Below are 27,909 nucleotides of genomic sequence, written 5' to 3' on the forward strand. Positions count from 1 at the left end.
GAGCCCAGAGGGAGAGGAGGAACGCCACCATGGAGAGATGTACAAGAGGGAATGGGAGTGAAGCCCAGGAACAGCATGTGGATGGGATGGGGGGAGAACTCACATAGGGTCAGAGCCCTTCTCCCTTTATCTTTGGGAGATTTGGGTAGCTTACTTTTATTTTAGTCCCTTACAACACATTTAGATAAAGCTGCTTTGGGCTGAGTGCTTCTTAGTGCTGGTCTCTGCTCTATTTAAACATAAATGTTTTAAAGTGCACAGACAGGTTTTTAACAGAGGGAAAATTGCATGTGAATTACATTTATTTCTTGTTGACCCACACAGCTCCAGCCGACACTTATCAACAGATTAACTTTCACTAAACTTTCCATGTAATATGTTTTAAAAACCCCCTTGAAGTACAGATTCTATTAGTTCCTGGCCTTATGTTTTAAGAGGAAGAAAGTGGCTTTACACTCCATGAAATGTGTTAATGCATGGATAGAAGCCCTCTTATCCTCCTGCTTACATTAGGTCCAATCAGGAGGACGGATTACATTTTTAATAATCTGACATTAGTATTAAAAGTAATATTTAAGGCATTAGTCTCCATAACTAGTGCAGTGTGTTCAGAGCTTTCTCTTTGTGTGTGTGTGTGTGTGTGCCTGCGTTAAAACATATGTTTATGAAACAATGCATTAGCCCAAACTGCCCAAATATATGGGGATAAATTGGGGCAGCAGATTACTGCTGACATCACTTTTTCAATTAGAGGCTATGGGAAGATTTGATGGCCATTTTAAAACTGATTATGGAGGGCAGGGATTAGAGGCTGTTATAAACAGGTCTTACTTCTCCTCCCAGCCTTGGCCTCCATGGAATTCAGGAGTGGATGTTGCTTTATGGGGTGGAACAAGGCCAGTGTCGCTGGTGGCCACTGGCCATATATATGGATCACCTGTTATAGAATCATAGAATGGTTTGGGTTGGAAAGGTCATCTAGTTCCAACCCTTCTGCAATAGGCAGGGACATCTTCCACTTGACCAGGTTGCTCAAGGTCCCATGCACCCTGGCCTTGAACACCTCCAGTGATAGGGCATCCACAGGTTCCTGGGCAACCTGTTCCAGTGCCTCACCACAATCACTGTAAAAAATTTCTTCCTAATATCTAGTCTAAATTTACTCTCTCCCTACTTAAATCCATAGAATTAAAAATTAAATCATAGAATTGTTTAAGTTGGAAAATATCTCTACTATCAAGTCTAACTGCCAACACTATGGCCATTAAGCCACATTCCAAAGCACCACTCTCCCTGTCTTAGTCCTTCAGAAACATTGCATAGGAGAGCAGAAGAAACCTGAAGTCTTTGTCCCTGAAGTAAATGCTTTGTTGGAAAGTCAAGTCTTCACAGCTGGTCTGGGAATTGGGTTATCTCAGCGAGTAAACACTGAATCTTGCCGACCCGGACCTTCTGTTGGGTTCTTTGTTATTGTCTCTGTCTCCATGTGTGGTTCAAGGGATGTTTATGTCATCTCAAGCTCTAATGTCCCCTGCATCCCCTGAAAAAGACAAAAAGAAGCTAGAAAAGAAACATGTAACATCAACAGGAGAAAATGGTATGTGTGGCCATCACCATGCCAAGAGTGAACTAAGATCTGCCACCCCAGGCAAATTCCTCCAGTGCTTAATTCCCTTCACTCAGGACTACTCACCTTACTTCTAGGTGTAGTTTATCTAATTACAGCTTTTAGCACTTCAGGCTCACTTCATCTTTGTCTGCTCAATTAATCGGCCTTCCACTGTCAGAAATCTTCTCCTCATGGGGTACTTACAGACCACGGTCAAGTTACCGCCTACCCTCTTCTCTGCTAAGCTGTAGATTGCTAAATGGAACTGCAAAGGGATATTTTTGCACCCCTACTGGTGCTTACAGCAATTTTTAGACCTCTCCTATGTTTTAACATGTCTCCTTGGGAAGCCTAACTTGAGCCTAACTCTCCAGAACTGCTCCTATCAGTGCTGGACACAGATGTAACTCCACGCCTGCTGTCTCTGGGGCAGATGCAATCCCTGTTTGCAAGAAGCCAAAGCCAAAATACTCCAGCTTTTCTTCCTTGGCTGCTGAGAGAGCATCCTCCCTTATTTTCACACACACCTTTCGCTCTCTTGAACAGCAAGACTCCCAAATTGCAGCGAGCCCCTGGCTTTTCCTCTGCCGATAGCAAACAATGCTTATCTTTGCAACATATGTGCAGTAACTGTCATTCTGTGGCAGAAGGGAACTCCACAAGCTATCCAGCCGCTGCACCTGCCTGCTTGGACCGAATTCCCCTACTCGTGTTTACTCACTGGAGTTAAGCAGGTCCCGGGCTGGGAAACCAGCTGGGAAATCCAGTTATTACAGGCACAAACAAATGAGCGAGGGGCGGAGATGGGAGCCGCTCCTATGTGACCACAACTGAGGCAATTTGGCGGCGCGTGGTCTGGGCTCTTTATTTTCATTCCAGCCGGCCCATGATGGGAGAAATTTGAGTGAGCCAAAGGAGGTGGGATGCAGGATATTGCCCACCCTCCAATCTGGACTTCTGACACATCTTGTCTGGCGTGCAGGATGAAGGTGGCGGTTCAAGGCAGCCATCCTGGAGTCTGCAGATTGTCCTGCCTTTCTCCACCTCTGTTATGGTCTTTTTAACACCAAGGGGCTGTCTGAACAGTCTCTTTGTCTCCAGCCCTTAAGCAGAATGGCCGTTTCACAGGACCCTACTGACAGCCTCTCAGAGGTGTGATTTTGGCCAGGGCAGAGGAAGGGTCAGGTAAAGGGATGGGTAATGCAACGCTTACAGCATTTAACAGGCAGCTTCCTTTCCCAGAAGTGTTGTGGGTCCTCACTGGGAAGGAGAAAGATGAGACCCCACAGATGCCTCCATCTTCCCCTTTGTGTTGCCCAGAAAATAACAGGAACAACTGCCTGAACTCAGAACCTGAAGGGTTTTACCCACATGTAGAAAAATTAAATGGATTTAAAATGTTTTTACTTCTGGTGTTCTTTCCAGTTGGCTAGCTGCAGTGGACAAAAAACAGCCTAGATAAGCCAATAGCTATATGCATGAACAACCCATGGATATTACACTGCTTTCTACAAAAGCTTTGTTTGGGAAGGTCAAGTCATATGGCATTATCTCCTATTTATGAGTGAAAAAATCCACCTAAAAATCAGTGGAAATAAGGGTGTAATTATCTGCTATATTGCAGAAGAATTATCTATGCTGATTAAGCTGTCACTCGTTAGCTCATCATGCTTATCAAGTCACCAAACAGCAATGCCTTTGACCCCAGCAGTAATGATAGTGTGGAACATTTGGACCACCTTGGGTCAGGATTGCACCCATTTTGTCTTTTTTTCTGCTAATATCATGTGTAAATATATGCACAGCTGACCCTGCTAGAGAGTCCCCTGTCCCCTGCCAGCGGCTTCAGTTCCTCCATGTTTCCTTTTGCAGTGTAAGTTCAGACAGATTTGTGGAAAGAGGGAGATTTTGTTTGCACCTAAATCTTTTTGTAGGATTTTCTTTAATGGCTTTAATGCCATCAGAAAACAGCAAAAGGCAAATTCTGCTTTTGGTTACACCAAACAGGGAGTAAATCAGCTGGAGGCAGTGAGGGATTCTGGATTTATCCCAAGTAAGGCAGATGCAGAGCTCAGTCCCCAGCACTTAAGCTATTTTCTGCACCAGCAGTTCTGGCCTTTAAAAAATGAGATGCCTTTTTCTCATCTTGACTGTGAGGAGTCTGAGAATACCAGGTCACAGAAAGCAGAGGAGAAGTCTGAAGCTTCTAGAAAAGCCAATCATATCCTGGGTTGTATCAAGAGAAGTGTGGCCAGAAGGTTGAGACAGGTGATTCTCCCCCCCCCCAACACCACTCTTGTGAGACCTCACCTGGAGTACTGTGTCCAGTCCTGGAGCCCCTGTGGCGAGAAAGATATAGTTGTGCTGGAGCATGTCCAGAGAAAGGCCATGAGGATGATCAGAGGGCTGGAGCACATCTCCTATGAGGACAGGCTGAGAGTTGGGGTTGTTCAGTCTGGAGAACAGAAGGCTCCAAGGAGATCCTATTGTGGCCTTCTAGTACCTCAAGGGGACCTACAAGAAAGCTTGTGAGGGACTTTTTAGGGTGTTGGGTAGTGATAGGACTAGGGGGAATGGATCCAAACTAGAGAAGGGTAGCTTTTAATTAGACATTAGGAAGAAGTTCTTCACCATAAGAGTGGTGAGATGCTCACCAGCACAAGATGACTCTACCTCGAATCCAGGATAAGGCAGTGCCAAACTGAAAGTTTGCTGTCTCAATAGGGCCAGTCCGATGGACCCAATTCTCTCCCTGGAAGGCCTCGTGATGACGTACTGGGACTCTGCCTTTGGCCCTCCTTTCATTTGTACAGCCTGCAGCTACTTATCACAGCTACCTTAGAGCCCCCAGCATCTTCATCAGCAATTTTTAATTATAAAAATGTTCTGTAATTTATTTCCAGATCACCATCCACTCTAGGCATCAAGTGATGCCAACAAAACCCAGCCATATGCATTTGGGTGAAGGCTCCTTTAATGCTCATGCCCTAGAGGGACATTTTGAAGTTCTGTGCTTGTGTTTTCTAGCTCTTGAGAGTCTGACATACAGAAGCTGGTGCATACATCTGCTCCAGCCTCAGCAGGAAAAGCTCTGACAGCACCTGTGGCCTAGGTTTTATTTGAACCTGGGCCCATACCTCAGGTTAGGTGATCCATCCTACAAGGTTACCAGCTGATATTCAGCTTGAACCAAGCTTTGGGGCATACCAGCACAGACCTGGGCTGTGGTTTAACATTTGCTCAGTTGTGCTTGACCAGAGTGTGCTTCCCTCATCTGTTTTTCTTTCATTCTTGGGCCCTGGATTCTTGTGGTGACATGCTACAGCTGTGGTCCAGCAGATAAATTGAATATGAGGTATTTCCTACAACATCTTCCACATGGCAACTAGCTTGAACATGGATTGCTTGTGCAGTGCTCTGGCCACATGGGCGCTGAGCAACTGGCAATGTGAATGGGCAAGTCATGTCTGGGTATACGCCAGCATTTAATCTGGATTTAATGTAATCCATTTAATCTGTTTCCTAGCCTGGCCTTCTACAGGAAATGGAGAGGAAGCCAAAATATCTTGCTTCTGTTTTTGTGCTTCCTGACCTCTAAGGAGACCAACTGCAGGACCTGTATAGACCTTGAAGCAAGTGGATGGAGCACGTTCAGGAGCTTTTCTTGGAAGAGCACATACAGAGGGCAGAGGCCTGCCTGAGCTATGGGGATGCTGCTGTCACCCACAGATAGGAGTATGTTGGAGTTCAGCAGGTACCTCCCAGCCACCAGCATGCTGAAGGAAACATGGGTGAGGATTGGCAACAGCTTGTTTTTTGAAGCTATGGAGAATCTCACTCTCCCAGACTGAACTTTCTAGGACACTTATACTTAAGTGGTTCAGCCATTACTAAGAATATAAGAGAAAAATGACTGTTTAGTTCCTTTGTAATAAAAACACTATCTCTAGGACTGCCACACACTGGAGCATGAAGTACTAGGGCTGAGCCAGAGACCTGCCCCTTGTCAGCTCAGGAAAAGCAAACTAGTGCACTCAACCAAACTAACTCAAAATTGTGCCTTTAGTCCCCTCCAAAACTCGGATTTATTTAATTAGAGCTCTCCAGGTTACATGAACTACCCCAGAAATGGCATGTTCTGCACACTGACACACCTCTAACAGACCTCATATCAGCAGGGCTATTTGTGTATGGGGAAAATGGGAGCTCCTTCCAAGTCTCCTGAAGGTTTAGTGGTATTGTCTCCCCAGAGTTCAAAGCTGCAGCAGCTGTAAACTGCAATGCTAGGAGCAGGCAGCACTACATGAACCAGCTGTAAGCACCTAGAATGTACATGCCTGGTGATGGGGCATGAACCTCTTCTTTGTGGAGCAGTCTATGAAAGAAGAAAGTCCTTGGCTGAAGTACATCTTATATCAACTTCTGTCCTGCCGTTGTTAAGCATCCTCATGAGTTAATTCTGGTCACGTATCAACACATCACAGTCATGGCCACTAACCTCATCTCTGCAGAATATCTTGGAAGAGGGAAAGTTCTTACTATAATCTTACCACAACAGGAGTAACACAATGACCTCATGGGAGAACACAAATTTTTGAACTGTGTAGCTCCAACAGTTTCCAACTAGGTTAAAAGACAACTTGTGGTAGTTGAACCATTGGTAGCAGCACTCAGGGATTCATTCAATGCAAGACCACAAGGAAGATATAGAAGGGCCAGGTAAGAAGGCACTGGTAAAGCCAGGAAAGTAGAGTGATTTTGGAGGGCGTAGTTCTTGTCCTGCTTGACACTCATTCTTTGCTCAAATTCCCTGAGTATGACCCTCACCTGATGCAATCTGACCACAGATTAATAAATGGGAGTGAAACAAAGAGAGATGGATGTCATGTGAAAAATTTTCACCTAAATGAGTCATTGGATAAGCTTTACCAGAACAAAGAACACAGGTGAAGAAAGAAGAGTTTAAGCCATTGGAGATCCCTGCAATACCATCTGCTGTTGCAGGTCTTCAGCTACATACTGTGTTTGGGTAATTCTTGGGCCAGGCCGTGAGTTTGGTCACCAAGGTACAAGACGGCAATTGATTCATAGAATGGTTTAGGTTGGAAGAAAACTTAAAGATCATCTAGTTCCAACCCCTCTGCCATGGACAGGAACACTTCCACTGGACTGCATTGCTCAGAGCCTAATGTCCTCCACCTGTAATTAAGAGAAAGATGAAAAGCTTTGAAATGTGCTCTGTGGTCATAAGATGTGTTCCCTTCTTGCAAATACTAATCACAGAGTAATTAAGCAGTTGGGGGATGAGGGCAATGGAGCCCTCATGTGGTGCATCAGCTGTATTCACGAGAAGATGGTCTCCAACAAAACTGTGGAGTCACTGTGCAGATCAGACACCAGACCTGAGTCTGACAGCAAAGCATGTGGATAAATAAATAATATTAGTTTAAGGAAATCAGGTGTGAAAACACAGAGCTGACTGTCAGATTTCTGGGAACACCAGCTGAGACAAATGGGATCTGTGACTGCTCGGTGTGTCAGAAAATCAGCTGGAAGGCTAAGACTGCTGGAGGCAGGGACTGGAGGTCTTCTGCAAGACAAGAAAGCCTGTCTCACAAAGTTGCAAAATCATGGGAAACCAGATCTGCCCAGGGACATCAGTTCAGCCTGTTTTCTTATCTGGGGGAGAAAAAGAAAGTGGTTTTTAAAATAATGAACAAGCTGTCCTGTGAGGGGTGGAACTGAGGATGTTTTTCCAAGGATCTGAACCCACAAATTCTCCTAGGCCTCTGACCACAACTACCCTCAGTGTTCTCTTCCCCACACCAGATGACAGCCAGCATAGTGCTAGCAGCCAGGCTGAGTGAACAGCCTGACCATCAGCCCTGGTGACAGCCACATTTCTCCTTCCTCCTCTCAGCTTTGCATAAAACAGTTGTGACTGTAACAGCCATCTGTGACAGCCCCACCTTTCTTTTGAGTTTTGATGGGTTCACAAGGTACTAGGGATATCACAGCTGATGTACATGAAGCTGAGTCCCTTAAGTGGCCAGGGAGCATACACAGAGCCACCTTTGCAACATATGCAGGTCCCCATGTATTTTCAGTGACCAGCCACATCCCAGCCCAGCCTTGGTGGCCCATGCTGGGCCAAGCCCACAGCCTGGCTGGGTACAGCTGGAGGCAGCTCACTCCAGCAACACTGAGTTCAGTAACAGAATGGGGCAGTAAGAGTCTGTGGTTTGGATCTTTCACTATTAAAAGGGGTCTGTAAGAAAAATGAGGACAGACTTTTTACCAGGGCCTGTTGTGGCAGGACAAATTGGGGATGGTTTAAACTAAAGAGGGGAGGGTCAGCCTAGATGAAAGGAAGAGATATTTTACAGTGAGAGTGGTGAGATAATGGCCCAAGTTGCCCAGAGGTGGCAGATGCCCCATCCCAGGAAACATTCCAGGTCTGTTTGGATGGGGCTCTGAGCCACCTGATCTAGCTGAAGATGTCCCTGCTCACTGCAAGGTGGGGTTAGACCTTTAAAGGTCCCTTTAAAGCGTTCTATGATTCTATGATCCTCACTGGACCAAATGTGTTTTTATTGTGCCTTATTCCACTAGTAATTCCCTCTGCACCATGTGAAATGGCCTCAAGTTGCCAGGGGAGGTTTAGGTGGGACATTAGGAAATAATTCTTCACATAAAGGGTTGTCAAGACCTGTAATAGGCTGCCGAGGGAAGGGGTTGAATCATCATCCCTGGAGGTCATTAAAAGATGTGTAGATGTGTTGCTGAGGGACATGGTTTAGGAGTGGACTTGGTGGTGTTATGTTAATGGTTGGATTTGACAATCTGGAAGGTATATTCCAACCAAAACCATTCTATGATTCTATGCCTAGCTACCTCAGCCATGTTGCTGTAAATGTGGGATATGAGTCTAATCTTCCCTGCCCTGCAAAAACAAAAACAAAAACCCACAACCCAAGAAGTCATAAAATGCAGCTTATTCAAGCCACTTAAGAAGAAATAAAAGTAGCATAATCTTCCTCTCGGTGCTTTGCAGGCAGGCATGTATCGCCAGTGGAAATACTGCCAAACTTCTTGTTTAAATATAGAAGCAGCGCTTATTTGTATTGTTAATGGTCCCCATGAGGACCTGCTTCCTTTACTCAAGGATGTTGTTTATGCAGAAGACCAGGCTGGCTACTCTGCCATTAAAATTCTGCACCAGCCCAGTGCTGACAATACAGAAGCTTTGCTAAATGTGTATACACGTAAGTTCATTAAATGGCTTCTGACTGTTGTTACACAAGTACAGCAGTTGAGTGCTTTCTGTATTAACCTTATCACCTGATGGGCAAAAGAAAAGGTTTAACTAAAGCTTAGGACTAATTGAACAGTATTTCAGTATTTTCTTATGTAAAACTGGTTCTGGTCTATTGTTTTTATTTATTTGCAATAACTGTGCTCATTCAAGTTTGTAATGACACTGCCATGGGTGAACAGAATTTGCTTTAAGTATTATTCTCCCTTTTCCTATCTCCTGCCTCCTCTAAACTGTGTCTCTCAGGAGAAAATCTGCAACAGAGCCTGGCAAAAGACAACTCTCTAAGTACACAGCCATTCTGGGGAGATATGTTCCCAAGCTGTGTTTTTAAAATTACTTCAGAGGTTCCTGTTTATTTTCTCTGCCTGCCTTGGGTATTTCCTGTCAGGCTGAGCACTGAGCATAGAGCCCACGGAGATAGGGGAGAATAAGCCTCTAGCTGAAAGGTGGGAGCATCTCACCATCAAGACACTGCACAAACCACAAGCAGTTTCTTTGCTTGGTTGCCACTAGAGTATGCTCTCGTGCTACAAGTTCCAGGGATTTATTTTTTTTTCATAAATCAATACATGTAGCACAAGACCATTTTCCAAATGCTTTCCACTTCCCCTAATGTGTGTGGTTTTTCCTAGGAAATATTTTTTTGTTGTTGTTGCTCCTGAGCCCATCCTCAAGACGTTGAGAAAGCCCAGAGGATTGCTGTGTTTTGTTCTGCAACAAGGTGAATCGAGCTAGGGTTTAGACAACTCTCAACTTCCAGAGCATGAATGAAAACAGTCAAAAACTATCTGCTCGGCTCTGATAAAACCAAAAGAAGAAGGTCCACACATCCTTTTTGTCTTAGTCAGCCCCCTGGGTCATGCCTGGTGAAGAAGGGGGACTCAAATCTCATGAATTAAATAGATTTAAATAGATTTCTGCTCCCAAAAGAAAAATGTAAATCCACTCTCCAAAGCGTTTGCGCTGACATAAAGTGTGTCTGTAATCCTGGCCTTTGAAACGGTGGTAGTTATTCACTAAGATAAAGGCTGTTGTGAGCCTGCCCTAACATATTACAGCAAAGCACTTTGTCACTGGCACCCTAAAAGTTCCCTGCATGACAAAGATATAAAACAACTTGCAGGACAATTAAAGAATAGTTTGTCCTTACCATATTATTACCAGCCATTCTTCTGCATTTTGATTAGTTGCCTTTAAATTGCTACCTCCCCCATCAATATAATTGTAATCAGTCACGGTTTAACATTTGTCTTTGGATGCCTTTTCCAAGTTACATACAAAGAAAGAAAAATACTGCAAAGAAAAAAGCCACACTTCGGATAAAGAGCCTCGCCACCAGCCCACTTTCACACACAGACTGCGCACTTTGCTGCTAAAATTACGTTTCAGCAGCCCCGACGGGTAGGGGAACAATGACCCCTCTCATTACCATAGTGACAATGGCTGGCGGAGGATTGCAACATATCTTTTTCTTCTCCCCGATGAACCTCAGCCAATAACAGCAGAAACCTGCCAGCAAGTTGAGTATATTGAAGCTCACTTGGTCACCGCAGAGCCAAGCCGTTGCCTTCTGGATGGAAGGCAGCCACGTGGGCCCAGCTGTTATTCAGCCACCGTTTATACCCTCAAATACCAGTTCCTTCAAGCAACCCCATTAACTTCTGAGCTGGTTGCAACTTCAGCTTCTCTTGCCATGTCTCTGCTGGAGAGAACACACTCTTTTTACACATTCTCTGGCTGGAGAGTTCCCTTAATACCTTTCCCTGAATTCCCTCAATACCTTTCTCATTTTTGTCTTGCGCCCTTCAGAGGTTTTGTGCTGGCTCTTTCATAAGGGTCCTTCAGCACCAGCTTCTCCAGTCCCCAGAACACGATGCATGGTTTTTCAGTCATGTGAACCCTTAATCCTGCTCTTTTTTTTCTTTTCTTTTCTTTTTTTTTTCTTTTAATACATATGCAAACCCAATTTTTTAACATCTCCACTTAGATCTAATCCATAAGGCTGTTTATTATCCTAGTTACCCTCTTCTATATATTTTTCATTTGTATTCAAAAGCCTCTCTTTAATCTGTCTCAATTCTCCAGGTATGGCCTCGACGCTCTTTTCTACAATCCCATAATGATTTCCATGGATGTGTTTTAGTCTTCTATCGATAGGTCTCAGGATGCTATTTGCCTTCCTTAACTACTCCCACAGCGGGAATCACTGCTTTTAATATTCTGTATGCTGACACCTTCAATCCTTTTCTCCACCAGCATCTTGTGTAACCCCATTCAGGGCATAGATCTTTATTACCTCTGTACTGACACACTTGTTCGTGGAGCTGTGAGGCAGTTAAAGGGTGGTGAGGAGGGCTGGGCTGGTGCCCTAGGGCTGAGCCCTGCACCCCACCCACCTCCCATCCTGTTGGCACCAGCTCTGGGAGCCACTCACCTGGTTCAGTAGTAGCTGAGTGGGCAGAGGGTGCTGAACCAGGCTCTCAAAGGAAGATAGAAATGAATGATCATCAAAAGATCCTAGGTCTAATGAAAAAATTAATAAATAATTGCTGAAAGACCACATGTCTAGCAAAACATGGGGATAAGTAAAGCCTTGAAAGAAGATGAATATCTGTCTTGCTAAACAGACCATATAAATTTGGCAAAATAAGCAGGTTTAGTGGTTATAGACCACTAAATATAAATGAATATGTATTAAATAGGAATTAACCTGAGATGTATAAATGGTGACAGATTTATATGATGCTCACTGAGGTACACCTAGCATGCCCATAGTATGGAAATGATTGTCCTCCTGCGCTTGGCACTGGTGAGGCTGGGTGAGGCTGCACCTTAAACATTTGGTTCAGTTTTGGACCCCTCACTACAAGAAAGACATCGAGGTGCTGGAGGAAGCTCAGAAAAGAGCAATAAAGATGGTGAAAGGTCTGGAGGCCACGTCTTGCAAGGATTGGCTAAGGGAACTGGAGTTGTTTAGCCTGGAGGAGGCTTGAGGGTCTCCCTGTTTGCTCTCTGCAACTACCTGAAAGGAGGTTGTAACGAGGGGGAAGGTGCTCTATTGTTCCATGTAACAATACAGTGATTGAAAATACCCGCAAGTTGCACCAAGGGAGGTTTAGGTTGGGTATCAGGAACATTTTCTGTACTGAAAGCGTGATCAGGCATTGGAGCAGGCGGCTCAGGGAGGTGCTGAAGTCACCATCTCCGGTGACATTCAAGAAATGTGTAGACACGGCACTTCGGCACATGGTTTGGTGTGCATGTGGTGCTGGGTTGAGGGTGCGCTTGATGATCATAGAGGCCTTTTCCAACCTTAAAGATTCTGTATTTTCCATCTGCTTAAAAAATCGGAATACGGCAGCTGTGTATACTGGTGCACACCGGGCCAACGACCCCATCCGAGGAACCAGGCAGGGGTAGTCAGAATGTATTTTAAAACGGTGTTTCAGGACGCCTCGGGCTTGGCCCAAGCCAAGCCCAGGGGCACAGAGACATGGTCGCCTCTCTTCGTGGCAAACTCCCGTGTCCTTTCTCTGCACACCCGGCCTGGGAGCCACGAACCTCCCATGACACCCAGAAACGTCATGCCACAACCTGCTGCATCTGCAGCACTGAAAAAATCCCCAACTCAACTCCCCCGGCTCTTGCCGAGGGCCCCGCTGCTCTCCGCTCCCCTGCCTCTCCGTCTGTACCATCTCCTCTCGGCAGGGGCTTGTAAGTGCGAGTGAACAGGAGACCACATTGGCTCTCCTCACCGGGGCCACAGCCCTCTCTGTTCCACGTTTGAGAACCTTTAATAACGGGCGGTCCCGGGAGCTAGCCCCGAGAGCAGCAGGGAAGGCGAGTGGGTTGGGGGTGGGCCAGGGCTGTTTCCCCCTGCGGGGGCAGCGGAGTGGTACGACCCACCCGCCCCTCGCCTCCCAACCCGGAAGTGGTGGCGGTGGCGGCGGCGGTGCACATGGGCGCTGGATCTGGGAGTAGGGTGGGTGGTGCCGCCGCCGCCGGGGCGCTGGGCGCTGCCGTGGCGGCTCTCTACACGGCCACGCTGCCACCCGCTCTGCCCGGCGGGGATGCCGGTAACGTACCCAGCGCCGCCAGCCCGCCCGCGAGCAGGGGAGGGGCGGCGGGGCGTCCTATGGGGCCGCGATGTGGGGTCAACTCACCGGGGAGGTGGCACCAGAGGGAGCCCCTCCTCGTTGAAACTGGTGCATCGCGGACACCTTTCGGGAAAGAGGGGTGGGCACTTAGTCGCTGGCGCATCAGAGTCGCCGTATAGGGATGCTCCTCCTATAGGGCTGGTGCGTCGTTGTCACCCCATAGGACTTCTTGTCCATAGAGGCTGGTGCGTTGTTGTCATTGCTGGCATCCCATAGGGTTTCTTCACCACAGAGGCTCATGCATTGCTGTCTTCCCACAGGGCTGCTGCTACAAGGTTTCTTCTCCGTAGGGATGTGTTCATTACTGTCACCCCATTGGGTTTCTACTGCTGCTTAGGGGCGGGCGTATTGCTGTTATGCCATAGGGTTGCTGTCATGCCATTGGGTTTCTTCCCCATAGGGGCTGGTGCATTGCTGTCTTCCCATGGGGTTGCTGACTCCATAGGGGGTGGTGTGTTGTCACCCCATATCATTGGTAATTCCAAAGGGGCTAGTGTGTTGTCACCCAGTAGGGGTTTTGTCATCCTGTGGGGTTGCAAACTATAGAACTTGGTGCATTGCTGTCATCTCATAGGGTTGCTCATCTGGTAAGGTTGCACCCCACCATAGGCACCATAGGCACTGGTGCATGACAGGCGTTCTGTGGGGTGCTCACCCCATTAGGGTTGGTGCATTTGAACCTCACCATAGTTTCAATGTACCCTATAGACTCTGGTGCATCATGGACATCCTTTATTGAAACACATATCCCTTGGGGCTGGGGCATTGCTGTCCCTCCATGGGATCTTGCACCTCTGGGGCTTATCCCCTTGGGGTCAGGGCCATCTGACCTGATCCTCTCCCTATGTCTGTTGGTTTTGCAGTGGATAGTTTGCCTCTATCTGAACCTTTCAGCAAAGGATTTAGTCAGGGGGCCTGGGGACAGCTGGTGGCGTCAGAAGGCAGATGTGCCATCCTTCCAGATGTGGGATCATTGTAAGGTCTTTTACAACCTAAATGGTTCTGTGATTGAGGTTTAGGCCTTTGCTTTCTCTGGCGTGTGCAGCTGCAGCAACGAGATCTCTGGATCCGCCTGTCTGAAGGTGCAACTTGCCAACAGTGACAGACTGTGATGTTTTGTGTTTTGTGCTGCTCATCCCACCAGGCAGGACAAAATTCTCCTTTTTGGTCCTTCTGCAGTTTTCCTGGTTTAATCTGTACTTGCTTTAGAAATACCTTCTGCACTAATCTTGGATTCAGGAATAGGAGGGCTTGGATTCTCTAGTGGGTGTTTTGATTTTTTTATTGTTTTTTTAATGAAGTAAATGCTCATCATGCTTTCTTCTTTTTGTATCCCAGAAGAGCATTCAGTGAGTCTTTTAAACTCTGTCTCTTAGGCATCACTGGTTTTCAATCTGAGCAGTGCATAAAATTCCTTATAAATAAATGGGTTTTTAATGGATCCATGTATTTTAAAGCTTCAGTACACGTGGAGACAGACACACACATGTTTTAATTACAACTCTTTAAAATCTGCAGTTAGTTTTTGTTTGGAGTTAAGTGAAAGACAGTGCTGCTTGTTAAAAGAAGGATGGATTTTGCCTAGCCAGGTTTAAAGCAGTGTGTGTTCGTCACGGCTCTTCACTCGAGTGAAAAGTTGAGCATCAACTCAAGTAAGGGTTGTTTGATTTAAAGATAACAGCAGAGAGCTGAGTTTTCATTTCACCAAGCTCACCCTGGTTAGCTGCTTCTCAAACATGCAACCTGTGGTGCCCCTTTTCATCATTCCTACATTTGGATCAGAGCTGTGTTAAAATAATTTGGTTTTAAATCCCTTCTCCACAGAGCTCTCATGCTGTGCTCCAGACAAGGTGTGTGAACACATCCTTGCTGGGCTGGCGCATGTGTACCCCAATGCCTTTGGCTTCTGCTCTGAAGTTGGTGAGACAGCTGGCTTTGCTCCTGCTTGTATCAACTAATAAGAACTAATAAGTGGTAATCAATATATCTACAGGTATTACTATTTAGTCTTTGAAGTACTCCCCGATGGGAAACGTGTGTCTATTAATGCACAGGGTGCCTGTGCTCCGAGCTCTTCATGCTATATGAAACCCTGAGTCAGGTTTTTCTGATGAGATATAATCATAGAGTGGTTTTGGTTGGAAGGGAGCTTTAAAGATCATCTATTCCAATCCTTCTGCAGTAAGCAGGGACATCTTCAACTAGATCAGGTTGCTTAGATTTCCCATCCATCCTGACCTGGAAGGTGTTCAGGGATGATGAATTGATGATAGGGATTTCTTCCTTGCTTGATGTGAATTATCCTGGTAGATACAGTGAACAGCACAGGCGTGAGTTCACCACACTTGCCCTGGGTTATTGTGGTTATTTTATCCCATTTTAGAATCATACAATCATTTTTGTTGGAAAAGACCTTTAAGATCATTGAGTCCAACCATTATCTAACTCAGCCAAGTCTGGAGCTAAACCATGTGCCTCATCAGCACATCTCCATGTCCTTTTATTTTGGAGACAGAAAGCTGATTGCTCATTCCTTATTTCCTGGTTCCTGCATGTATAGAATTGAATGTACATATGTGCAGCATGCATCACTCCTCTGCTAATAAACTTTATCAGAGGTGTCAAGGACACTAACTAGGTGAGTGATGGAAACAGGAATGCAACAGAGAGATGCCCCAGGACTGGACAGACTGAGGAAATGGAAGCTTTAACAGCCTTCCAGCAACCCATGTTAGAGGGAGTTTTGTTAGGGAAAATCTCTCAGTATAGTGTCCTCAGACTAGCCTGTGACCTCACTCCCCATTTCCCCTTATTTATTTACTTTATGATGTTGTCTTCTAAATCTACTGCCAGAGTTGAGTGTGTTTGCTGGAGCTGGAGATAGATTCATCCACACTGACTTCTGATACCTGTCACAGCCAGCAGCGACCTCATTGCATCATGTTAACATTTTTGGGGTTATTGGCCTGGTTTCTTATGGGCCCAGCAGCTGCTGGAATGCTTCAGCCTGCATTGGTTGGAAGGTCCCTGCAGAGCCCTGCTTGAGGTGATTAACTTGCCCATGCCTGAAGCACAGAGCTCAAACTTTTGCCATCAAAAGCACTGAAGCTACTTGTATGAGTAAAGAACTGCTTAAGGATTTGCTGTATCTGCTTTCAGAGAGGGAGCCTATTATTTTACTTTCAAGCTATCTGTGTATTTTTAATTGTTCCTGAAGTTTGCAGTAATCCAAAAATGTAAGAGGCAATAGGTATTTTCATTGTCAGCCTTCTCATGTTATTTAATGTTATAATATAAGAAATGTGAGAATGAATTCTAATTCAGAAGCAACCACAGATGTTAAAACTGCTTATAAAGGGATCAAATAAACTGGAGTTAAAAGGAAAAAAAAATACCCCAAACCTTCCCTCTGAGACACCAGCATTCAATTTTGTTGGGGATAAATCAGTTTGCAGGCAATGCTGGGTCTGTTGCCTGAACGCCTTTATTGGAGAATGAAGCTGGATGGTGAGAAATGTAGTTACACCAAGATTATGGAGGAATGAACTCTTCAGTTTGAGCTGACACCTGAAGGCAGGTGTCTTCTTTCAGGAGAAATATATTGAAATTGAGTTCGTGTATGCTGTAGTCATCCTCTCTTGTCTTTTGCTTTTCAGTAATAGTGCTCCATGCTTCTGTAGCCCCTGTCTCCATTTTCATAGCCCATAGAAGCTCTAAATGATGCACAGGTACATGGGTGGGACAGGCAGAGAATCAGTTTCATCTGAAGTGTTGGGTGTCATGCTCTCCATTTGGTTTTGCCAGTGGAATTCAACAGGCCTGCAGCCTGGGAACTTATTTTTGCATCTTCTTTTAAGTGTTTTTCCTTATTTCTTACAAGGCAAAATTGTGCTGTTGGCTTTCAAAGCCTGCCAGTGACATCCACAAGTATATTGAACCTGACCTGGCAGTGCTGGGTTGATGGTTGTACTTGATGATCATAAGGGTCTCTTCCAAACAAAACGATTCTGTGATTCTATTTATTGTTTGTTTGTGTCTGTGTTGTTTTGGGGTTATTCTTTCCCATTATCAGAACCAGTATTGCAGCGATGTGCTTAATCTTTAGCCATTTTAGATGCAGATATTGCTGTATCCCAGAAGGATTTGATGACTGGCTCAGGAACAGCATCCTTGTGATGTGAGGGGCATCCAGCATTAGCCACTGCACAGAACAGTGTGTGCTGACATGCTGGGGAAAACCTGTGATACCAAATTGAGGGTTTCATCTATTAGCAGCATCATCATCTATGTGCAGGGTGATCGATTGCTTCACAACCTTGCCATGCTCTGGAAGCTGCAGAATGATAAAAGTGGATGGTTTTCTCATCCACTTTTTTGGGGCTGTCTTGCAATGGGTTGAAACTTTCCTAAAATAGAATGGCAATGAAAGTAGCTGTTTTCAAGCACAGTAGAATCCACATTTGAGAGGCTTTTGTGCAGAAAGCTGCAGGGCAGTCCCCAGGCATCTTGTGTGGCAATGGCTGTAATTTTAAAGTGATAGTGGGTTGACTTGCCTCTTGCTTTGAAAATATATTGTTTACTGTAATGTCAAGATTTAAAAGTGGCATTTAAAGTTGTCCCTGCTCACTGCAGGGTGATTGGACTAGGTGACCTTTAAGGGTCCCTGCCATTCCCAGCCATTCTGTTATTTGTGCCATCCTCCTCCATTGCGTTGCATGGTTAAGTGATCCTGCTTTGGCAGGGGATTGGACTAGGTGATCTCCAGAGGTCCCTTCCAACCCCTACCATTCTATGATTCTATGATAATGTGCAGAAATTTAAAATACTGTTAATTTAGCTCTCCATTCTGTGTCTTGGATGAGACCTTGAGCAGTCTGTCTATTGGAGGGTGTCCCTGCCCATGGCAGAGGGGTTGGAACTAGGTGATCAATAAGGTCCCTTCCAACCCAAACCATTCTATGACTCTATGAATAGAGACGAGACAAAGCTACTGCGACCTTGACACTCACAAAATTAGCAGAGCGGATCAGACCATACTCTGCTAAGTAAGAGTGCAAAATTGGAGGGGAAGAAGGAATATCAGCCATACTTTTTAATTTTGTCATCTCTTGTGTCCTTCATCCCTCAATGTGATTGTTCTTCTTGAATATACACCATTCAGGAGCACTGCAAAATGCTTCAGTGTCAAGCACTCTAAAAATGCCAAGTATTATTAAGTGATCTGCTAATGTGGATGTTCTTGTGGCAATTATTTGTTCCAGCATAAAATACAAATGAAATGCAGAATCTGAATGGTGTTTCTAATGGGAGCAGCTGCTGGATGCAGCATCCCCTGACAGGTAATAGAGTCACTTGTGAAGCAGATGCTGCAAGAACTGCTTTAGCTTCTGGTGTTCCCACATGCACGTGTGCAGATTTGCACAATCAGTGATTGTATTTTCTCTCTTTAAAACTGTAAAGCTGGGAGGATTTTTTTAAATGAGAAGCAATTGGGTTGTGCAGAAGACAGTGCAGCTTGAGCGTTGCAGGCTGTGGTGCTTGAAAGTTCTGGAGTCAACTGGGTTTAAATTAAAAGCACACAGGCACAGATGTCTACATTTGGAATATCTTGGGCCATTCTTTACTGGAGCCTACCTATACTTATCTGTTCATAAAAGTCTCGCAAAAACATACAAAAGATATTTTGTGCAGTGACATCAGAGGGAGAAAATATTCTTAGAAAATTTCATGCTGTTAAATCTCTACAGATTTACAGTTTTATCCAGTCAAATTAATGCAAAACCCCAATGCAAGCATTTGGATTTTGAAAACTTTGGAGGAGTGTCATTTCCTAATAGTAATTATTGGTTTTACATTATTTTTTCACAGGGGAGCTGATCACAGCCGCATATGAGCTTGGAGTAAGTATTAGTTTTATTGTTTAATCAATGCTCTCATTAACAGTTTTAGGAATTAAGGAAGTTTAATTAAGCATGGAGTAAAGTAGATTAATTTATTTTCAAACCACAGTTTTTACTAACTTATAAGTACAGCACGCGACAATTTACTTCAAGTTTTAAATCCAATTAAACTAAATTATAAAGCAAAGGCTTTACTGTATATACAGTAGCTGGCTTATTATCAACCCAAATTTTGTATAAGCTGGGGAGAATAAAATAAATCGGGTTAACAATTTTAATAAGTTTTATTATTTAATAAACTTTATTATGGTGCATGATCCCTTTAGGCAAGACCTTAGGACTGTCAGCGCGGTGGTAATCCGATAGCAGTGTGGTCTTTCAACTTGCTAACCAATAAAATAGTTGAGAAGCTCCTGCTTCTCTGTTTTTTTTTTTTTCTTTAAAAAAAAAAACCCAAAAAACCCAACCAACAAACCAAACAAACAACCCCAAACAACAGCCTTTTGAATGACCCTAATATACTGTGAACCCAAACAAGGAGCCCTTTAAGGCACGCTAATGAAACGTGGCACCTCCTTTTCTCACCGCCTCATTATTATGGGCGAGGCGTGGAGCCAAATCCACTCAGGAGAAAAAAAATGTTTGCAGAGTTGAAATTGGTAGGGACGGATGGGACAGGGAGAGGAGCCACTCGCAGTCCCCCTGGCTCCTGTTGCTAGACCCTGGCTTGCTTTTATCCTTTTGATTCTATAGGATTTGACTCCCTATTTTTATAACCCCTTCACTGTTTGTCTGTAGGTCGCCCACCCTCCTGGCTACCCCCTGTTCACACTGCTGGCCAAACTGGTGATGGCTGGGCTGCTGCCGGTCGGCTCCCCTGCCTACCGAGTCAATCTCCTCTGTGGCTTGTTGGGAGCAACCGCCGCTTCTTTGCTTTTTTACACAGTTTTCAGGTAAAGTCATCAGGGGTGTTCTCTCCTTGGTGTGATGCTTCCCTGTTAGCTTGGGACGCTGCTGAAAGGCTCGCTCTCTTCCCCTCTTCTCCACTGCCTTCCCAGCTCTAATTAGGTCCTCTGATTAACCTAACAACACTTTAATCTGAATTTGACCTTCTTTCTTGCACAAAAGGTCCCTCTTATTTATTTTTTTTCTTTCTGTTAAATAATAATAATAGCAATAATAAAAAGTGTGCCCTTTGCCATACACAGCCGTGACAGGTTGTTCAGGCTCATTATCACAAATCACCGCTCGGTTTAACTAACCAGAACTAATGAAGTTTGTCGTTCTCGAAAGATGCAGATGGTCTGTTTAAATTAACAGGATGAGCTTCACCTTTTGGGGAAACTGTGAATTTGGTTTAATTGCAGCTCCCGCTGGAGGTAGATAGGCAGTTGCCTGCCCGTGGTACCCGAGGACCAGGGTGAGCATTGGGGCTGACTGCCTTCCCTCAGTGTAGGTGCTACTGTGGAGGAAGACCGGCCATGGAGCCCATCCATTTTCTCCAGACCTTTACCCTTTGGAGAAAAGGGAATAATCAGGATGCGCACGTGGTTGGGGGTTTTGTTAACCCTGCCTGTCTTTGATGTACAAGTTCTGGCTGCTCGTAACCTCAGCCTGACCCATATTTGAGAGGATTATTGCAACCCATACAAACAATTTCTGATGTTCTTTTGCAGGGAAAATAGGGCACGTTTTGAGGTTGCAAGCAATGAAATCCGAAATGATAGCGGGATGTTTCAGGATGAGACGGGACGCTTCCTTACCGAGATTATTTGGACAAAAGCCCTTTTCTCCCACCCGTTTTCAGAGCTGCGTCGCCTCTCAGGGAAACCTTCCCAGAGAGCGAGAGCAGCTTAAAAATAAGTGCAGAAATAAATGGGGGGGAGGACAGATCCTGCACAGCCCAAGCACCCTGAGCTCACTTAAAGTTCAGTCCACGGTATCCATCTGTACAGGTGCATCTTCCTCTGCTAAAGTGGAGTTGCTCTTTGCAGATCACCTTTTGCATAGCAGTGCATTGCACTTACTGGAATGGCTGAAGTAATTCCTAAGTATTTCTGTAGGCATTTAAAGTGCTGGCTTTTTCTGTTGGGTAATATGTGTAATTAAGTCAGTGTTATTTAATTTAATATCCTGTATTTCACAGCGGATTTGGGGAACTGGAAGGGGCTCTGCCCTTCTGTGCACGGTGTCAGCACACAGCTCCTTTTGATTATATTAAAAACTCCTGCAAGGAGTTGCTAAAGGTTTTGAATGTTTGCTTCTGATTTTGTTTTAATGATGGTTATTCCAGTTATTACAGTGACTGTGAAGATCCATTCTGCTTTTTAGCCTTTAACTGCAGTGTGACAGTTTGTTACACTCCTATTTTGTGCCTACGAAATGATGCAGTCGTTGCTTTGTAGAAATAAGAATATAGAAGTGACAGGCTGAATTTGGGAATTATTTTTACACTTCCAGAGGTTTAGTATTTTTTTGTGGTTGTTGTTTAATGGGATTTGGATGAGGTTGCTTAAGTCAAATCTAAAACTTGCTGAAAAGAACAGAAAACCTGGAACTGAGAGATGATAGGAACTCCTAGGACTTAGAGAAAATGTTTTCATAGATAGAGGACACTGCCAGGATCAGTTATTCAGCCTGACAGTGATTGATTTTTTTTTCCCTTAAAATTAATTGTAAGGTCAGTTTTAATTAATTTAATTGTGGGTCAGTTTTATTTCCAAATTACAATGTTATCTTTTCCCTTCTTAACATTGATTTCTTTTTTTATTACATTCATTTAGCAAAAAAAGTTTTTTCTTTCTCTTAAAAAAAAATTCTTTTCAGCAAGTATTTCCTGGCACTGTCTGCATGCAGGCTGTAACTATCTGAGGGCATCGTGTTTTGGTTTTCACCGGGCTTGTCTGTACTCACAAAGGCTCTAAAGCAATCTATCAAATCCACAACCCTCCGACATTTTTGTGTTTTAATTACAGTTTAGCTGATGGGGTGACCCCTGCGAGGTAGTGGAGGAAGAATAAGCACCTGCTCCTCATGCCACACAAAATGTGGATGTTAATATGAAAATATGTAGATGTTAGGAATACAAATAATTGATGAAGTACACATCCTTCGGGAGCAACGCAGTTCAAGTGGCAAATCTCTCTCCTCAAACAATAGCCACCCTTCAGCAGGGAGGAAGCCATCTCTATGGTAATGGGGCTGATGCTGCCCTATTGATCGAGTGGAAGAAGACATTATACAATGTCAGTTGGGTTGTTACAATTTCATTTGTCGTCTGACCTGAACTTAACCTCTAAAACCTTTCTTTTCTCCCCACCAGCCAGGCAGTGTTGCTGTTTACCCTCATGGGGTTTTTCTGTGCCTCCTAGCATCCCCATACAGTAAATCTCTCAGTTGTTTGTTTGCTTTTTTTCCCCCCTCACTGACTCATTCTTTTTAAGAGCCATTTCCCAAGTTTATTCCTTGACAGGTCAGGACAATTTCTTCTACTGCTTAAGAAAGGAGTTGCAGCTCCCTCCATGGCTGGGCAGTGTTTGGGATGTTACGGCGTGTGCGGGATTAGTCCTTATTTCTCTTCTGCCAGGTGATGGTTGGTTAGATACTCTGTGCAGACGCTGCCAGGATTGATAGGAAGCAACCCCAACATCTTATTTGTATATTATAGTATGTTATATTATAATATTCATTTAATTATATCACTTTTTTAAGACAGGATTGTGCTTCTTAAAATCACATTGAACCGCATTGATGCAAAAAGCCCTTTTGTCAATAATCCAGACTATCACCCAAAGAGCAGTTTACTCCTTTGAGTTACGGGATTTTTTCCCCCCCTCTGCACAGTTGTAATAAATTGCTTGTAATTATCGTAAAATGGCATTTACAAAGAGTTTTCTCAGACTGCTTATAACTGAGGCAAATAATTCATCTTTGCTTTGAAAGTGGGGGGGAAGCTGCTTTGCGATTTTTGGGATGCGGCAAGTGCGGCTATAGGATTGTTTCCTTAAACAACTATTTGTTTTACTGTGGGAGGCAAAGCATAGCAAGTTTACAAAGTAAACCAATTATCTTCTTATAATATGATTGTCAGAGTGTCATTTTCTTCACAGATGATGTGTTCTTTGCATTCTCTGTTGCAAAGAGAAATGGGATGCTTTCCCCTGCTTTAAGTGCAGGTTTTTTCCAGTGTATACCTTTCATATCTTGGCTGTTTTGCTATATTTAAATATGCAAACCTAATTTATTGCAGGGCCAGTAACAATGTAGAAGGTTTCATTGCCCTAGTAAGTTTTTTTGCCAGCTTTTTTCTGGCTGAGTTGCACATGGGTTTCTGAAAAGAGGAAGAATGTTGCATTAAATTAAGCAGCTCACGTCTCTTTGGTTTCCTGTTCTGGGTATCCTGTTCATTTTTGGACTAATATGTATTTATTTTATATATTAATTTATTTATTGTATATATCCATTTTCAGCCCCCCAAACCTTCCTAGCAACACACTGTAGATGTATATGAAAACTAGAGCAAACTCTTCTCCCCCTTCCAACAGAAAGGAGCTTTAGATGTGATTTATAAGGAAATTATTTGATCATTTTGAAAGCATTGGAATGGTTTGAAAATGGACTTGACTATCCTGATAGCTCTGAGTTTTCTTGCTGTAGTACTGTGTGTCCTGGAAATCTTCTGAGAAGGTCTTTAAGAGGGAACAGGCATATTGGGGAACTAGAAGGATGGATCTCCTTCATGGTCATCCCAGAGGGACCTCATGGCTGATGCTCCCATAAAACTGAGTGATGAGTGGGGAAATATTCTCCGTCCTTGAGGTATGTGGCTTTTCTGGAGCAGAATTTGTCCCCAGATAGTTTGACTGCTTTTCTTGGAGCATGGTTTAGGGTAGGTGGAGCGATGAGAGAGGAATTCTTCCACCTGGCATGCTGGTTCCCGCTTGATCGTCATGGGAAATTTAAAATACTGGGCTTTGGGAAGGCAGAATCTCATTACAGGGTGTATTTGGATTGTTCCAGATTACAGATTATCATAGATTATCACTGTTGTAGCACACCACGAAGATCTTGGCTGTTTCAAAAGCAGCTGTGCTTAGTGACAAGTACTTAGGAAGTTTTGGGTAGGGGAGAAGAAAGGAAGGTACTCAAGTATTAATTTGCTTCTAGAAGAGTATGTGCTGTGACATCTGGCTAATTGATCATAGATGAATATATATTATTTTTTTCCCCCTTGTGCCCAGAATAAACCAGCAGTGAGTTCAGTCTGTTTGAAGACACTACCAAATCTGTTCATTTGCATTTTGCTCTCAAGTAGGAATATTAGGCTGCAATAACTTGCTTCATTTTTAAGGGGGGGGTGGGGTGTGGAAAGGAGGGCAAAAAACTCTTCTTCTCTCTCTCTCTCTTTTTTTAAGACTGAAGAGTCTTTTCTGACAGCTAGTCAGAGTTAGAATTAGTTCAAGGAAATGTTAATAATGCACTGCCTGGCTTAATCCCTTTGATATCACCAGGTATCCTCCTGTTCATGGGTTAATTGCTTTAAAAGCGGAGGCAATATTCTGAGCGGTGGGCCGCTTCACCTTTTCACAGCTGTTACCATTGAGTGACAACTAAATCCCATGTGTAAGATGAGGAAGAGCTCAATCTCCAATTGGGAGAAAATTTATGTAAACCGCAATCCCTTCAGAATGTGCGGAAGTCACAGACTTTCTTGATTTACTCTGCTTTTCCCAGAAAGCTCCATTGTTCCCTTCCCTAAGTCCCATCAACCCTTTGTAGCAGAATATCACAGCGGCGGCAGATAGCTTGAAATATATAAATGCTATCATAGCTCTGATTAATAGCGGCGCTTATGAGTCAAGTCTGATAACGGAGCAGCTCTCCACTCAATTTCAGATACCGCTAATGGAATCTGTCTCCTGCAATTGTAATGTGAGAAGGGCTAATTTGCCATGGAGCTTGGAGCTGTCACCAGCCGGGGATTGGGGGGTCAGATGGGAGCTGCCAGGTTTTTGCCCTGCAGCTTGTATCTCTCGCTTTGAATAGCGCAGCCCCCTGCCTGCCAGGGAGCTGATAGGCCGCCCGGGGGTTTATGCCACTCCGTACAATAGCGAAGGGCTGCATGGGCTGACTTGGTAATTGTGAAGCCAGCTCATTTTTATTTGATTTTATATTTTATTTTATTCTTTCTTTCTTTTTTTTTTCCCCCCCACTTTTATTTTTTCCTCTATTTTTTTGCCCTTTTTTTTGCCCTTTTTTTTTCTTTCTTATTAGCTTTTCTTGCCGCTGAGTAATTTCTAAGAAGAGGTTTTAACAAATGTCAGATTAGGAAAAGTTTCTGCAATTACCAAAAAAAAAAAAAAATTAGTTATTTAAATGTTTTATAAAAGTTTTTGTGTTGGTTTTTTTTTTCAAGTCAGTTCTTACCAAGGACTGGGAGGTGGTTTTGTTGGGGGGTTTTTTTTGGCTGTTGGAAGTAGGCACTGCTTATGGGTGCCCAGGATAAAGGCATACCTATTTTTTAAGGATTATGATTCAAATAGTGGGTCTGAGCAATGCACCCTGTCTGCTTGCAGTGGCACTGGGAGAGAAGGCCTGGAGGACAAGAAGTAATGGGCGTAAACTTGAACACAGGAAGTTCCATCTAGACATGAGAGGAGCATTTGAGGTTGGCAGGGCATTGGAACAGACTGCCCAGAGAGATGTTAGAGTCTCATCACTGGAGACTTTCAAGGCCTGTTTGGATGTATTCATGTGTGATCTGCTTTAGGTGATCCTGTTCTGGTTGGACTCGATCTTCAGAGCTCCCTTCCAACTCTTACCATTCTGTGATTCTGTGAATGGCTGGAAACACAGTTTGTACAACTTGCTGTTTAGAAAGGTGTGAGTATGGAGTGGTATTTATTAAACTAGTGCAGGCATGCCTTATAGAATCACAGTGGTTTAGGTTGGAGGTGACCTTTATAGGTCATTTAGTCCAATCCCCCTGTGTCAGCAGGCACATCTGCAACTAGAGCAGGTTGGTTAGCACCCCAAACAACCTCACCTGGAATGGTTCCAGGGGAGAGGCATCTACCATGTATCTGGGAAACCTGGGCCAGTGTCTCACCACTCTAGTTGTAAAACATTTCTTCCTCTTCTTTCTGTCTAGTCTGAATCTCCCTTCTTTTAATTTAAACCCATCACTTTTTATCCTGTCACAGTGGGCCCAGCTAAAAAGTCTGGCCCTCTCTTTCTTGTAGGCCCCTTTAAGTACTGAAAGGCCTCCATGGAGCCTTCTCTCCTCCAGGATCAACAACCCCAACTCATTCAGCCTGGCCTCCTAGCAGAGGGGTTCCAGCCCTCTGGATCTGCTCCAACAATTCTGTGTTTTTCTTGTGCTGAGGACTCCAGAGGTGGCCCAGCACTCCAGGTGGGGTCTCACCAGAGTGGAGCAGAAAGGCTGAATCCTTTTCCTCTCAATCTGCTGGTCACACTGCTTTTGGTACACGCTTTATCAGTTTGTCATGATTTGTTTCATCCACTGAACTTCTCTGAAATAGCTTGGCATGGAAGTGTTGAAGTAGAGAGACTGGATGGGGTGCTTTGTGCCATGGTTTAGTTGATTAGGTATTGTTGGATGGTAGGTTGAACTCAATCTCAAAGCTCTCTTCCAACCTGGTTAATTCTGTTCTGGTCTATTCTACTCTACTCTACTCTACTCTACTCTACTCTACTCTACTCTACTCTACTCTACTCTACTCTACTCTACTCTACTCTACTCTACTCTGTAAGTTAGCTACTAAACTTTCCTGGGAAGAGGCTGCTGCAGACAGGTTCTGCTCCAGCATGATGGTGGGTGTCTGGGAGCGTGCGAGGTTAGAGGCTGGGATGTCCTATTCCCAACTGCTCTGCTGAGTCCTTGTGGGGAGCTATTTCCATCTCCAGTGTCCAGACCCATCATGGACACACTGAGGCCCCCACTATTATCATGGGGCACCTAGCCCAGGGAAAGCTCAATCATCCTAGAAAAAGAAGGCAAGGTGGCATGGCCCAGGACAGGGGGTGGCATGCAAGACACTTGTACCTGCTGGTGACATTCACAGGTTCTTATTTACCAAGAGGGCAGGCAGAGACTCGTTGTACAGAGCTGGTGTTCTTTAGACATGGCCAGTCCAGGAGGATGTATGCAAGGACCAGCTCTGCTTAGCCAAAATCCTCACTAGCTCAGTACTCCTTAACTAGGCTGGAGCACCCCCTCTTCAACGCGTGCTGTTTCAATACAAGAATTGTTTTAAAGGGTAAATAAGTGGTGATAGTTCATAGCTTGGTTTCTATTCTTTCCTTTTGGTCATGAAGATTCATCCTGAACAGTCAAGCCAAGTTGTGCTCTGCTACCTCCTTCTCCAGTGCTGGAAGCAAAGGCTGCAGGCAGGGCTTAAGTGGTTTTTCAGCTCCAGGTCCTTGAAGAAGAATAAAATCTGGTTTGCTATTCCCTGTAGTACCTGTGCTGGCTCTTCAGTGCTGAGAGCAAGAGAAACCTCCTTTTGTCCATGAAGTGTTTGTGACTGAGAGGCAGGCAAACCCAGAGGCACTGGGGTTTAGGGAGATAATTATTCTTATGTAGGTTCTAAACTCATGTTTGGATTTTCATTTTATTTTTAAGTAGTTTTTCAGCATCAGTGCACACTTAAAATTTATCTGTGGCAGCAGGTAGAGGAGGAGGGGATTCTGCCCTTCTGCTCTACTATGGTGAGATCCCCACCTGTATTGCTGGGAATTCTCGGCACAGGAGAGACATAGATCTGTTGGAGTAGGGCCAGAGGAAGCCACAACAATGATCCAGGAGCTGGAACCCTCTGCTGTGAGGCCAGGCTGAGAGAGTTTGGGTTATTAAGCCTGGAGAAGAGAAAGCTCCAGGGAGACATTCATGGTGCTTTTGGTGCT

General features: G+C 44.4%; 1 protein-coding gene across 1 annotated transcript in view; it reads left to right on the plus strand.

The window, feature by feature from the left end:
- The first annotated feature begins 12,869 nt into the window (after positions 1-12,869).
- The window catches only part of TMEM260 (transmembrane protein 260), a 37,747-nt gene continuing 22,707 nt past the window's right edge, over positions 12,870-27,909 (plus strand). Inside the window, exons 1-3 of the mRNA XM_054161689.1 lie at positions 12,870-13,003; positions 18,953-18,984; positions 19,783-19,937. Of these exons, the coding sequence (XP_054017664.1) occupies positions 12,886-13,003; positions 18,953-18,984; positions 19,783-19,937 (305 nt within the window). The 5' untranslated portion in view covers positions 12,870-12,885. The remainder of the gene's footprint in view (positions 13,004-18,952; positions 18,985-19,782; positions 19,938-27,909) is intronic.

Source organism: Dryobates pubescens, chromosome 5, assembly GCF_014839835.1.
Source record: "Dryobates pubescens isolate bDryPub1 chromosome 5, bDryPub1.pri, whole genome shotgun sequence".
Lineage (NCBI taxonomy): Eukaryota > Metazoa > Chordata > Aves > Piciformes > Picidae > Dryobates > Dryobates pubescens.